The 15,016-nt window shown below is 40.2% G+C and overlaps 1 protein-coding gene across 2 annotated transcripts in view; it reads right to left on the bottom strand.

Annotated features, from left to right (window-relative positions):
- Nucleotides 1-14,648, bottom strand: part of LOC128324191 (cytochrome P450 4B1-like) — a 31,703-nt gene extending 17,055 nt beyond the window's left edge. The window contains exons 1-4 of one of the 2 annotated variants that reach the window (XM_053248409.1): nt 13,715-14,648; nt 13,009-13,150; nt 9,937-9,981; nt 9,362-9,489 (exon numbers count right to left, since the gene is read on the bottom strand). In XM_053248409.1, coding sequence (XP_053104384.1) covers nt 9,362-9,489; nt 9,937-9,981; nt 13,009-13,150; nt 13,715-13,900 — 501 coding nt within the window. In that variant the 5' untranslated portion in view covers nt 13,901-14,648. Of the gene's footprint in view, nt 1-9,361; nt 9,524-9,936; nt 9,982-13,008; nt 13,151-13,714 lie in introns of both variants that reach the window. The other variant, XM_053248410.1, reaches the window with a different exon arrangement.
- Nucleotides 14,649-15,016: the final 368 nt, after the last annotated feature.

The raw sequence follows: 15,016 nt of genomic DNA, 5'->3' as shown, positions 1-15,016 counted from the left end.
ATACTCTGTAACCAAAAAGCTGAAACGTAAGCCAAACTATTTTTGTAGCAATTTAATAAATCATTCTTTTCTTTTCTAAAAAGCCTCACAGAGTGTTTGATTTACTCTGGAAGGCTGGGGTGAGCCCCTAGTGCAAACAGCCCCCAACAGGACCACTAAAGCCCGCTACCTTGTTTTCTCACCATGTGTAGGCATACATGTGGAAGGTTTTTATACTTGTCCAATAGCAAGTATAAAACAGCAAGAAAAATCTAGGCTGTGGCACTGTAGCCCAGGCTGTCCAGTCTGATAAATGCAGCATTTCTAATCTACCGAAGGTCTAAAATAAAAAGTTGAGAAGGGAAGCCCACTCAGATAGCTCAGCAGGGGTGACTCAGCACTTTCCCCCCTTACATGAGCTGGCTCTGAGTCAAAGACTTAATAATTCCTTACAGAAGGCACCTAGTGGAACTCTCTGGAGAGGGTGTTATGAACAGTCATAACTTATCAGAACCAGAGATACCAACTCAGAAGTATGGTGAAATATAGGCCTGGGTCTGATTTCAGTTTATTAAGAAATGATACCTGAACTCGAGGTGAACTGGCACCCAGGTCAAACTGCTCTCTGGAGCAGGAGGAATCCAGCATTGTTTTGTAAAATGGGTGAACACAAAGGCTTTGGCCTGGGCTACTCATATGCTAAAATGCATCTGACTCACTATGTCTATGGAAGAGTCTGCCAGAGGCTGATTCCCTCCCCCCCCCCTTTTCCTGTTACAAGAAGTCAGTGTTAAATGCTTGTCAGTGATTAACTGTATTGTTCTCCATGGAAGTTCAACATAGCCAAATGCATACAGAGATCCGTCTGTAGATTTTAATCTCACTTCACTGATGCTACAAATGTATTGAATGTCTCACGCACATATATGCTACTTTAAATATAATTACACACTAGATAAGAGGTACACAAGAAATAAGAATGGCTGTCTCACACCAAATAGGATCAATTCTCTTACTAACTCTGAATTTTAACACCTTTTGGGGAGATGCCATTGTGGCTCTCAAGTGCAGATTTGCCTTGGGCAATGCTCCCCATCCCTCCCTTCCTGAGCGCACAGTTTACAGAAGATGAGATTCAGATATCTCTCTGGACTGGCCGATATCCTGAATAATTAAGAAGGTAGCACCAAGTTGTCACCTTTTTGGACACCCAGGAAAAGAGGAGATTTTGAATAGATTCTATTCAAGGATCAAAGAGAAAATACACTATAAGAATGAGGCTTTTAGACAGAGAGTTCAGCAATCTTTTGCCTACAGCAAAAAGCTGCTCACAGGATCCCAGGGTTTGCTGCTAAGCCGCGGGGCAAAGCAGGAACTCTGTTCATGAACAGAAACTACAGCAATGCCTGAGTTTTGCTGCCCAAGCTGCCTGATCTGAGCAACTGCACAGCTCCTGCACAGTTACAAGCACATTATTATTAGTATTATTATTATTATTATTTTAAAAAATTAAATTTAAAAGGCCTGAGTGAACAAAAAGCTCTTTACTTGGCATCTATAATAACAAAGTGATGAGGCCTAGTGGTTGCCTTCTGAGTAGGTTTTTACTATTAAGGTTTTTACTATTTGCCTTATATGGTGATCCTCTCTCCTGAAACAAACAACAGGCTGGCAGGAATCATTGGATGGAACAGACAAATGCTATCAGTGCTGGAAAAACAATGGCATTGAACAGAATTAAACATATGTATAGGAGTCAGGAACATAAACAGTTCCTCCAGCCAACAAGTGAAGCTATAACCTCGCACTTTTAAGTGGTTGAAACTATACAGGTTGGTTTGTTTTTTAAAACTAGCTGGGAATATTTCCAGTTCTCTTCTTCAGTCCATGTGATTTCCTATCTAATTACATCTTATTGATTCAATTCTCTTTACCTTTCAGCACCATGTTGCACAATATTGTTTGCCATTTCTTATATCATTCCAAGAAACTCTTACCTCTGTGTGATTGGCTGATCTGTGACTCAACCGACGCCACCCCTCCCCCTGCTCTTTTTGGCATGGTTAACAGAAAAACAAATGTGAAGGCTTTCCATTACAGCATCTCCATGCCAAAAAGTGTGATTTACTGAATGTTTGCTATTACCTTGAAGCCAGTGGTGGCTCTTACCTAATGGCAGAGTGGGTGGCACCCACCTGAAAATATTTGTCATCCATTTTACCTGTTTGTCTTCTGTAGACATTTCTCTGACTGCCTCTCTGTCTGTGCCTCTTCCCTATCTGCAGCCTGGACCCAGTGTGTATGTAGGATGGGCAACAGTACCAGAATTTTGTGAACACCACTAGGAACACTCAGTGTTGTTCACATTTGAATATTAATGAGGCAGGAGCCAATTACAAGGCTTGCTGATTTTCAGAAAGTGGGCAGAGCTTAAAATACCCTGTGCACCATTCAGAAGGCATCATGCTGATTGACTCCTTAGGCAGCCAATCAGAGTGCCCAGGGGTTGGGGAAGTCCTTTTCTTTTAGCTACTTGTTTTATTCTAGTCAGTAATATTTTGTAATTTGTTTGGATGTTCTTTTGTTTGTTTGTTTGGACATTTGTCCCAAGGGGGATCCTGTAGAGAGTATGGGGGAGGAGTCAAGAGGAAAAGAGAAGGAGAAATTGGAGTTGTTGCTGAATAAACCTTTAGTTAAATCTACTTAAGATTTCCTTGTGTGTATGAGGGAAGCAGCTATAAAACACTAAGAAGAATCCAATCACTGTTTTTGTTAAAGAGCAGGTAGGCTGACTGGTGACTATTGGTAAGTCTGATCTTTTGCTGGCTTCTATGAAGGGAGGAACGCAACCTTGCTTTCTCTCCCTTCCTCTCTGATCTGATCTGTATGCAAAGCATTACGGCCCATTCCACATTGGAAGGAACAGCAAACTCTAAGGTTGGACTAATTAGATTGGAAACTGACATAAGAAGCCAGAAAATTCTTTTTGTGCATATGCATGGATTTTTTAGTCCACATTTTTTTCAAATAATTGCAGAAGTGGCTTTTCATGTGGGTATGATGTATGAAAATAAGGAATGGATTCTTCTGGAAGGAAAATAATTTTAAAAATACATTTGCTATACAGAGAGATAACCAGGTTTTTCTCTGGATTGTGACCAGTATCTGTAATATTAATATGTCCACTGGGGGTTATGGTTCATTGGGCAAGGATTAAATTGTTGCTTGCTGAGATAGACACCCATGCTAATGTTTGGCACCAAAGGTGGATAGAGAGCGGCATCCAGTTGTTCAGCTGGCATGGAGTAGGGGGAGGTTGTCCCCATGTAACTTTGCTTCCCATGGTGTCCTCTAAGTTACATGAAATGGTTCATAGCTGCAGCAAGCATCATTGAAAAACCTGTGGTTTTTCTATTATTTATATATGAATAGACATGCATTCATGTCTATGAACATGAAGGACATGAATGCATGGCCTGCAGCATTCTCTTTTCCCTAACTTAACCCTACAGCTTCCTGGGGAGGAAGAAAGGAAGCTCATATTGCCCCCTCTGTCTGATCTGGTTGCTCTTTTCCAGGCAACACAACTATACAGAATTTGTTGTATTCTATCTAGTTATATTTTATGTTTCGTTGTTTGGACGTTTGTTCCAGTGGGTTCCTGTAGAGAGCGTGGGGGGTGGAGTGAGAAAGAAAAGGGAGGGAAAGAACAAGGAAGAAAATGGAGTTGCTTTTGAATGAAGCCTTAGTTAAACCAGCATAAGATTTCTTCAGGTTTATAAGGGAAGCAGTTATAAAAGAAATACAAGTGTTTGGTCCATGTGCTGACCAGAGAAAACAGAGTGGCTTTTAGGGCTACCTTTCCTACCATACAAATAGTTTAGGGGTAGATGAACTCCCTTTTATTCGAGCCTCTAAGGATATGAAATCTAACCATGCAGGCTTGTGTCTAAGTCGCATGGTTTTTAGAGTCAATTTCACTATACTGAACAGCTCAGTCCCCAAAGATCACCTGCTGAGTTCACTTATTTGGCAGGTTCTAAGATGAGCCTTATTGACTATTTCATTTCCTCAAGAAATCTTCTCCCTTATGTGGAGAGTTTGGAGGTCACCCCTAGATTTAATAGTGACCATTTACCTATTTTTCTTTGTCTCAAGTCCCCCTTCCTTCACCCACACTTAAAATCTTTGTACCCATTTCCTGTTGAGGGTGGGGATGCAATGCACAGAAAAAGATGGTCAACTCAATTGGATCAAATGTTTAAAGATCTGTTGGCTTCTGATAATTTGAGGAATATACGTGAATCTGTTCTTAGTAATGATTCACCACCTACCCTTTTGACATCTTATAACGCCCTAGTTCTCAAATGTCAACAGCTATTATTAATACTTGTAAGCCTTCTCGGCACCGTCAAAGGGGTTCCCAAGCTTGGTTCAATGGAGAATGTGTCGGTGCCAGGAAAGCTCTTCTTATTAGTTTTCAGAAATATAAAAGAACTTCTAGTGGGCATGATGCTCAGATTCTGCTGCAGGAAAAAAGACGATATAAGCGCTTGTTGTGGCATAAAAAAAGAGAAGCTGTGAGGGAGAATTAGAAGAGGTTAGCCCAGGCGGTCAGAACTAAAGATTCATCGCTATTCTGGCGCTTAGTTAAGTATCTCTCCAGTTATAATTTCACTCCATCTAGCTGTCACATCCACCCTGAAGTGTGGGAGAAATACTTCTCCGATCTGCATAGTGAACCTATGTTTCTGTTTTGGCTTGTGGCTGTAACATTAAAGAACTTGAACAAGACAAGTGCTCTAGGCATGCATCTCTGTGTCTCCTCAGGCTACATGGAGGCCAAGGAGACACATGGGCCCAGCAGCCAGTTTAAGGGAGCATTAACTCCCTTAACCTCAGCTTAGAGCTGAGCTTGGGAGCGGGGTTTGGACTAGGCTGCTCATGAGAACAGTCTCATTGTCTCAGCAAAAGAGTTGGTAGGCAAGAAAGCTAGAGAAGATGACTTTTGCATCTGTGAGTAGGCATCCTGCTGTTGAACTGCTCAGTGAAACAACTACAGAAAATAGTCCTTCAGAGTGAAAATGTTGCTGAATGCTCTTGCACTAGCCTGTGTTCTAGAGGAACAAAGACTAGAGAGAATGAAGAGATACAGTGAAAACGGAATTCTGAAAACAAGCAAGCCATGCAACATACATTTCTGACTGTCAGTGATCAGTTAATCTATCATATAGAAGAAGAAGAAATACAGCAAGAGAAATGTGGGAAGGATTGAAGGAGGTCTTTCAACAAAGAACAAATAGTCAAGTATCTCTTAGGCCTCCTGCAGTTTTGTAATAAAAGGTTCAGAGAGGAAGAGAGTTTGCAGAAGCAAATGTGCTCATTTTTGGGAATGCTGAAAGTACTGGAATTGCAGGAGACAAATATGCAAAGACTGGACTTTTGCTTAATACTTTGCCTAAAGATTATAAGAATATTGTCAATTTTCTGCAAATTCTCTCTTAAAAATCAAGCCAACACAGTTCCTGATGGTAAGCAATGTTTTATTTGTGGAAGCACCTTGCATTTGAGGAATGCTTGCCCTATTAAAGAGCAAGGGAATTATTCTCAACAGAGAAAAGGGATAAGACTAAATTCCAGAAAAATGGACTTCCTAACAAACAAACTTGCCTATGCAAAAGTTAAAGTGGTGAATATAATGCTCAGAAAGAAGAAAAATTGTGTGCTGCAAAAGAAATAATCTGCAGGACTGATTCAAGTCAAAGTAGAAACATAATATATTTGGATAGTTGAGCTACTTTGCATTTCTTCAATATTTGCAAGATTTATTTGAAATAAGCATGGAACATAAAAGTCCTAGATGCCTTGCTAACGGGCAGCAAATTTTTGCAGAATGAAATGGGTCAAATTTGTCTGAAGTGTAATCTTGGTGAAACTAGAGTGAATGAAGTGTGTGTTCCAGAGACATACTATGTTCCAAGTTTGCAAAATAGTTTAATGAGTGAAAAAAACAGCTACAAGCTGTGGATGTAGAGTTCTTTTCAGAAGGGACCATTGCTTTATTTTCAAAGGAGGAAAGTTTCTGATGAAAGTCATATTGAAAGATGATCAACTCTATGAATTGGATTGCAAAAGAGAGCAAGCTAATGTTGCATGGGATTGTGCACACAAATATTGCAGCATTTTATGGCATCACCAATTTGGGCATCCAAGCAAGGAATGCATTTCAAAATTAGTAAAAAAATAATTGGCAAGAAACCTACCAGTTAAACCATGCAAATCTGAAATCAAATGCATTGAATGTGTTAAAGCAAAAGCAACAAGGGGCACAAATTCATCAATCAAGTGAGGTTTTGGATTTGATTCACAGTGGGCCCTTTCCAGTAAAGACACCAGGAAAGAGTCTCTTATTTCCTGACTCCTCTTATTTCCTGACTCTCATATACATAGATATAGATATTCATTCTCACTATTCTTATATTTAACCTACTCAAAGGGAAAAATGAGGTGTTACCAAATCTTAAATAATATATGGCTAGAGCAAGCACAAGCTTTGAAGAAAATACAAGACTTTGAACACTGATAGTGGTGGGAATATAATGGGACAGATATTGAGCAATACTTAAAAGAACAAGGAATTAAACATAAGAGAACAATACCCTATACTCTAGAGCCAAATGGAGAGGCAGAGGGGAAGAACAGGACTTTGACTGAAATATTTAGAAGTATGCTTCTTGACTCAGGTCTGGAAAACAAATACCGGGGAGAAGCTGTAATGACTGCAACTAATTTGCAGAATAGACTTCCAACTAAATATAAAGGAGTAACTCCCTTTGAACTGTGGAATAGGTCAAAAACTAACTTGAAGCAGATTAGAGTATTGGGATTCAAAGCATATAATATATTCCTAAAATTCTAAGAAAAAAATTAGATTGTAGAAGTGAAGAAGGAATATTCATAGGATATGCACTGAGTAGTAAAAGCTACAGAATACTTGATCCTGTCACAGAGACTGTTAAACTGTGCAGTGCTGCATATTTTGATGGGAGGCAAAAATCAAATGCCAATGTGATGTCTGACTGTGACATGGATGTTCCATTAAGTTAAAAGGCTGAACAGCAACCATGGCAACAAAATTAATCATAGCCTATGATATAATAGACAAAACCGAGAAGGGGAGATTGAGACAGAACCAGAGGGATCCAATCAAGAAGGGCAGATAGTTGGGATTTATGTTCATATACAATGTATTTGTTCTTTCCACTGATATATTGTATGTATACAATACATATACATATATTTTATGTATCTCATAGGCTTGGAGTAGAGTTTATAATGTTCATGCCATTCATCAGTTCTTTAGACTGATTGGTCAGTTTGTATATATTAGTGGACATTTGGAGCTGTTATCTTTCTGTCAGGATTATCTTTCACTCAGAGTAGGACTGCTGCTTACATTTTGGTAATAGTTAAGTAATAAACCTTAGTAACTTTGTTCAATAAACTTAACAAGTCTCAGTTTTCACTCTGTTATACTCCGCTACTGAGATTGAGACAGAACCAGAGAGTTCCAATCAAGAAGGTTTACATAGAGAAGTAAGCATATTGATGTAAAATATCATTTTGTAAGATAATTACAAAGGGGAAATATTATTCATATAAAATGTTGTGCTTCAGAAGAAATGGTTGCAGACATACTGACAAAACCATTAACCAGAGAACAGTTTCTGTGGATGGCAATTGGGCTTATAAATTAAAGGAACAAGAAATGAGAATAGCACTTAGCAATAGCAATAGCACTTACATTTATATACCGCTCTATAGCCGAAGCTCTCTAAGCGGTTTACAATGATTAGCATATTGCCCCCAACATTCTGGGTACTTTTCTGGGATTTATGTGTATATTAATTGTCTTTGTTCTTGCCACTGATGTATTGTATGTATATCTGAATATAGGCTTGGGTTAGAGTTTAGAATGTTTGTTTCAGTCATCAGTTCTGTAGACTGATTGGTCAATTAGTATTTCCTACACTTGTTAGGATAATCTTTCACTCAGAGTGGGACTGTTGTTTATGATTTGGAATAGTTAAGTAATAAGCCATAGTAAATCTGTTCAATAAACTTTACAAGCCTCAGTTTCCACTCTGTTATACTCCGCTACTGAGACTGAGACAGAACCAGAGAATTCCAATCAAGAAGGGGAGACTGAGATGGAACTGGTAGTGATATGCTCAAGCAGAGATAATAAAGAGATTCTACCTAAAAGATTATACTGGCAGCCAGAGTGGAAAAAAGGCCAGAACCTAAGGATTGGCACAAAATTGAAGGCATGCCAGATTCAGAGACAGATACACCAGGAAAGGAAAAGATTGCATCACATCATAAAACAAAATGTGGGACTCAGAATTCAAGAATAAGACAATGAGAAGGGGAATATTAGGATTTTCCCCTAGACATTGTCTCAGTTATGTGTATGGGGCATGCTTCTTTAATTTGAATGTATCTGTGTACTGGCTTAGTGATGAAGTCACACTGGCCACATTCACACGTCACACAGAACCAGAATTGAAGGGGCCTCCAGTTGAATTTTTTGATTGTCCAAATGCATGCAACTGCAGTTTGGACAGAAAATGCACCCGTGGTTTCCCTCCCCAAACTCCAATTTGCACCTTTGGTTTGAAGTAAGTTTTGCATCTGGTTTTAGTAAGTTTCTCTGCCTGTACATCCGGTTTTGCAGTGCCAGCATTACATCCAATTATGGCACCATAGTCTCATTCTTCAGCATCCAGAATGAGAGAGGAAGCTCCTGCTTCATTCTAGCTGTAATTTGCTCCCAGGGCTGTCTTTCAATCAAGAAGGAAGCCCATACAGCCAGTTCCCCCTCCTCTGACTGTTGAGAGGGTGCTTTCTGTTAGGTCCAGATTTGGATGGGAGAGCAGGGGTGGGGGGATCATGAATCCATTGGATCCACCATTCCACATTATATGTGAATATGGCCAATGTTTGTTTGTCTGCTCTTCCCTTGCTGACTTAAATCCAAACTGAGAGGTTCTCCCTCTCTCTGCATAAGAGACCATTAGTCTGTTTGTTGTTTTCTTAGCCTATGTTAAGTAATTAATAAATCAAACTCTTGTTTCTCAGTTAAAGTTGCTTCCTGTTCAATTATTTACAGTGGATATGTAATTTCTCTGCAACAGGCATGACTAGTCAGCATGATTGGGTTTGCCCTATATCTGGGTAGTACAAATATCCATTTTCTGAATACATGAATGGGGATAAAGTGTTTTTCCCATATTGGTACAGTGTAATCAAAAGGTCGAGGGCTTAGATTTTCAATTAGAAATATAGAGAGGATGTTAAAAAAAAAAATCAGTTTACTTACCAGCATCACCGTGATGGAGTCGACCATCAGTGTCACATATGACTTTAATATATCACTATGAAATGCTGGAGTCAACAGCCGTCGGTGTTGGAACCATTTGGGCCCATCTAAAACCAGTAGGCCTTGCCCTAGTAAAGGAAGATCCCTTCTTGTTTTTAATATCTGCAGGGCATGTGTGAAAAGATACATGTTTATAACCACTTGCACAGAATATTTAAGAGTTCATGTGAAACTCAGGCCAGTACCAAAATTTATTTATTTATTTCCATTTATCTCCCACTCTTCCTTCAAAGAGCTCAGAATGATATACATGGTTATGTTTATGTTCATAACAATCCTGTGAGGTATGTTAGCTGAGAGTCTAGTGACCAGCCCAGAGTTAACCAGTGAGTTTTGTGGCTGGGTAACCTCACAGGATTTGAACTGGGTCCTCCCAGTCCTAATACTACACTCTGACTTCTACACCATACCAGGGGTAAGGGGTTGATATCCAGTCAGAGGGATTCCTCAATAAGGATCTATATAGAAACAAGTTCATTTGTAAACATGTAGAAACAAAACAAATTACTACTTACCAATCCATGGGAGAAAGAAATTGTAGAAATCAAGAGCCTTTGGATCTGCAACATTAAAAAAGGATGAGAACATTCAGCAATGAAAAATCACTCTGAAATGATTTTAAAATTTAATATTAAAATTATACTGAAATAATTTTAAACTGGTTTTAATTTTATTTTAAAGAGTTGGTTTTTTAAAATCTGTTTTCATGTTTGTGGACCGCCTAGAGCCATTTGGGTGAGGTAATACAAAAATCCAATAAATAATAACAAATGTTAATAATGACAATTTGCCATATCTAAAACAGCAAGGTGGCACTTCAACAGTAGGTAGGTAAGCAGACAGACAGAGCTATATGAAGCAGCTGCACTTCACTGACCAGTTAAGTGCTTCAGGAGATCCCAAATTTGATATTGGACTTTAAAGTGTGCTTCAGCTGAATTTGGAACCAAATGAAGAAGTGCTTCAGTGCTTTGGCCGAATTTTGAACCAAAGCTTCAGTTCAGAGCCAAGCACTAGCCTCTCACATCTATCCTCCAATTCTGGCACGCTTCTCAGATTACATGCTGCAACAGTTTTGCAACATGCCTGCTAAGTGTGCTTCTGTATTGCCTGTGTTCCAACATCACTGTCAGTAACTGTCATATTTCTGATGTCATATTTGAGGTTTTATTGCTGCGCTGCAATGGTACAACATTGCATCTGCATTGCCCAAAAGTAGCAGTATTTTTCCATTGTAGGAGGGTTGCAACGATGTTTCTGCAGTGTAAGTGGCGTGGTGTGAATGGTTCATTTGGTGGGGGAGGCATCTGTCCATATTGCCCCTTCCAGCTTTGATTTTATTTTTATCTTTTTATTTTATGTTTTATTTCTCTCTCTCCTTTCCTCCCTTTTTTCATTGTGCAAAAAGGGAGCGGTGGGTGGGTGGGTGGATGGATGACTGGCCAGCTGGCCAACCCTCCTCGCTGCCCTCTGGAGCGCTCCCGCCTCCTACCTCCCCAGGATTCTAGGAGAGGGTCAGGTGGTGGCTCTTCTGAGCTCGCTGCAAGTGAATGCAGTGGTGGTGGTGGTGGCTCTTTGCAAGGGGGCTCCTTTGCAAAGAGGAGGAGCTTTAACAGCCACTCTGAGAGGCTCTGCCTGGACTTGCTTTGCTCACGGCTTTTCAGGGGCAAAAGCAAGGGGGACAGCTGCCTCAACTCCCTCAACTCCACCCTCTTGTTCCAAATCCACCCAATCCCCAATTCCCCTGATCTTTATCTAGGGGCCCTCTCCACTGCGGTTGGTTGGTTGTTTTTCAGGAATTCTTGCACAAGGGTACAACACTGCAGTTATTTTTTTGTTTTGGAACAGCGCTTTCCCCACCTGACAGCTTTGCGCAAGGCAGCCCAGAATTTTTTAAAAAGTCATCACATCATCCCTCTGTGATCCCATTGGCCCAAAATGGAGTGGGAGGAGGGGGCAGGTAATGTGGTTCGAGGAGAATATGGACACCCCCAGCTGGAAACCACATTGCAGTGGACAGCAATATGAATGGCCACCAATCTACAATGAAGCATTGAACAACGCTTTACTCGCGGTTTGAAACCGTTGCACCATTCCGTCACACCTTGCAACACTTTCTACAGGCGCAAAGCTCGTAATCTGGAAAATATTCTGTAGTCACTTCCCAGGCACGGGCAGGAGACAGGCTGGGTTTAGTTTTAGTTTTATTTGAGTATGACAAGGTAGCAGTGTCTTCTATTATTAATTATTATTATTATTATTATTATTATTACTAAAACTTTTATACTGCCCTTCTACTGTGTCATTTTAAAATAACTCCCATTAGTGGGGTTCCCCCCACCCCACCCCCTGAAGTCCTGGGAGAGATGCAGGGTTTTCTAGAAATTGTAGTATTTTCTGAGGCTCCAGCAATGGCTGTCAGCATGCTTATTCAGTTTAGTATCAAGGTTTCAGTGGCTGAACTGTGCCAAATCTCCCCTGTTTCAAATTAGGCACTTAAATTTTGCACAGCCCTAGTAGAGAGATACAGTCATCACTCTACACTCCGAAGTATGTGCTCGCTTCGGCAGCACATATACTAAAATTGGAATGACACTTAAAAATTTAAAGAGAAATATAGTTGTGGCTTGGCCTCAGCAGTGAACCCTCTCTGTATGTAGTCTCTGCTCCAAGAGTAAATCCATTACACACTCTCAGCCTAACCTACTTCAGAGGGTTGTTGTGAGGAGAAACCTAAGTATGTAGTACACCACTCTGGGCTCCCTGGAGGAAGAACGGGATATAAAATGTAAAATAAATAAAATAAATAAAAAATTACCTCTGTGATAATTTCCCCTTAACCTCCCACCAATTTCCTTAATCTCCCATTAATTAACACATTATTACTGTGAGACAGATTTACATTTGCTGCCCACACATATGTAATTCCATATTGATCTGGGCACTTGTGTTACATTTCATGCCCTCCTGGATCACAATGCTGAGTTAGATTAGCTAGTCGGGTTGGGTGTTTAATGACTTGTTGGGTCTTGCCTATATAAAAGTGCATGTCTATTAAGGTCAAACAGACTACTGACCCATAAGAAGCAACTGCAGATGGCATAGCACTCCCTAGCAGGCTACCATAGTGTGACTGGGGACATTGATGATGTGAATGAACCTTTTGCAATAGAACTGACTCGCTACATGACACATAACCTGCACAAAGGGGGAAGAAATATATTTATACTGGGCAGCATCCAGAGTAAGACATGCAAGTACAGAACACTTCTGCTTGCATACTGAGGGAGGGAGGGTTCTTAACCTGGGTCCCATAGAAAACTAAATATATCATTAAAGATAGTTCCCAGGAAAAAAAACATTTATAATTAAATTAGGTGCGTCCTTTATTTTTTCTTGAAATTTAATTATGCCTTACATTAATTGCAGCATCCTAAGGGACATATTTTCAGCATGCACAGGGGGCTTCAGAGGGGAAGAGGGACTGCCAAAAATCATTCCTCCAGCCCCATGCATGAACAGAAGCATTCTGCTTGCACACATACTCTGGATCCTGCCCATTGTCTCAAAACTGACTTTTTAATTACCTCCTCTGCTGTATACAGCCTTTGCATAATCCGGGTGGTAGATATTCAGAAAGCCCAAGAAAACGCCATACCATAGGGGATGACCGTATGGATATTTTTCTGCCCAAGACACTATTGTGTCTAGTTCACCAATTCGACCAAGCTGCAATTGTCAAAGTAAAATAAAATGAATAATATTCACCTAGGTATGAACTACTGGGTGTCAAGCTCATTTATGGGCTAAATCAGGCTAATAAACATTACAATGAACAGTGGTCTCAGAAGCTTAACATTGCTCTAACAAATTCTACCCATAACACTGAAATTAATCAAGATTTAAAACTAACTATTCTTAGATTAGCAGAATCAGCAAAACATACTCCAGTGAAGAGGTGCAGAAAGTAGCATGTCTTCTTCTAAACAAGATCTCATTTATATGAATGGAATAATATATATTTACAAACGTTTACAGATTTTAAACTGTACATTGTGTTTGATTCACATTGGGCAAAATTGCTACACTCATCTGTCTTCACACTCCCACAATCTATATTAGTTGCCTACAGCATTGACTTTTAAAGTAAACATATATACAGTCATTCATACAAATACATGCACATGTACCTATATGTATGTATAAACTAATGTCTGATTTTGGCTTAAATGGTACAATTAAAACATTTTTTTAAAAAAAAGATTATACTGTATTGCCATGAATGAGTCCTACCTTATTGGCATGGCCAAAAAACCAATGTTTGGGAGGACCTGAGAAATCCTCTAGAGATTTTATCAGTTTCTTCCTTCTCCTGTAAAGGTAGATAGCTTTCAGCAGCACACTGCCCAGGCAGAAAATAACAGCTCCATAAAAAATAAGGTAGAGGTTCACAGGCAGCCCAGACCAGGCAAGACACATTTTGCTCAGTACAGATGTAACTTGTCAATCTCTGTCAGCTTCTGGGTCTCTCTATTTAAGTATGGTTACAGCTCAGATGCAGTCCTATTGCAGTGCAACTGATTGGCAAGGAAAGGATAGATCTCATATTTCACTTTCAAAGTAAGTCAACAACAAGTAAAACAAAAGAAATCTAGGTCAGCTCTGTGTTATTAATGCTGTCTCTACATAATTCTGGCTAGGTATGAGAAGCCAGAGTTAATCAGTAAGCCTTGATACAGCAAGTAGCTATGGCAGTTATGCCAAGTTCTTTAGGTATGAAATTTCTAATCTTATTATCAGAGAAAAACAAATTCCTCAGTCTTTCTGTTTGGTTTGGTAGCTGGTGCTGGCAGGGGTGTATCTAAGGAAAATAGTGCCTAGGGCAAGCACTGAAATTGCGCCCCTGTGGTTGCCAGGAGTCAACACCTACTCGACGGTGCACTTTACCTTTAAGCAAGGTTAGGAAATCACATGAGGGAGACACACCCATGGCTGGCAGAATGTCCATCAAGTGTTTTGAAATATGAATCTCAAAGTTTAGACATACCTACAGTCCAGAAAGTGCATCCTAAAAGCATTACTTTTCCTTGTCACAAAACATCTTACTTTCAAAATAACTTTCCCAAACTACTTGCTGTCAGAACTTGCAAGCAAACCTATCCAGTTTCACACTGAGCATAGACCCTATTACGAAAGTGCTTTCAAATTTTCCTCCTGACATCTTTTTAAAGTAACACTTTTTGCCAGCTTTTTAAAAAAAAAAGTGGTGGTGGGGACAGGGACGGGGCATGGCAGGCACTTTGCACCCCCTTCAGCTGCGCCCAGGGCTGCGCCCCCCTTCAGCTGCGCCCAGCTGCGCCCAGGGCCCTGCCTGCCTCACCCTGGTTACACCTGTGGGTGCTGGCAGATACTGAGAAGGTTATGGATGTCACGCAGCAGCTACATGATCTGATTCGCAGTGCTGGTGCACATCAGTACCAACCATGTTGGGAAATGCAGTCAGGAGGTCATGGAAGCCAAATTTAGGCTGCTAGGTAGCATATTGAAGTCCAGGAACTCTAAGGTACTGTTCTCTGAAGTGCTACTTGTTCCACA

The sequence above is a fragment of the Hemicordylus capensis genome, chromosome 4 (assembly GCF_027244095.1).
Source record: "Hemicordylus capensis ecotype Gifberg chromosome 4, rHemCap1.1.pri, whole genome shotgun sequence".
Classification (NCBI taxonomy): Eukaryota; Metazoa; Chordata; class Lepidosauria; order Squamata; family Cordylidae; genus Hemicordylus; species Hemicordylus capensis.
Note: the sequence above shows the minus strand (reverse complement) of the source record. Positions and strands in the feature narration are given on the sequence as shown.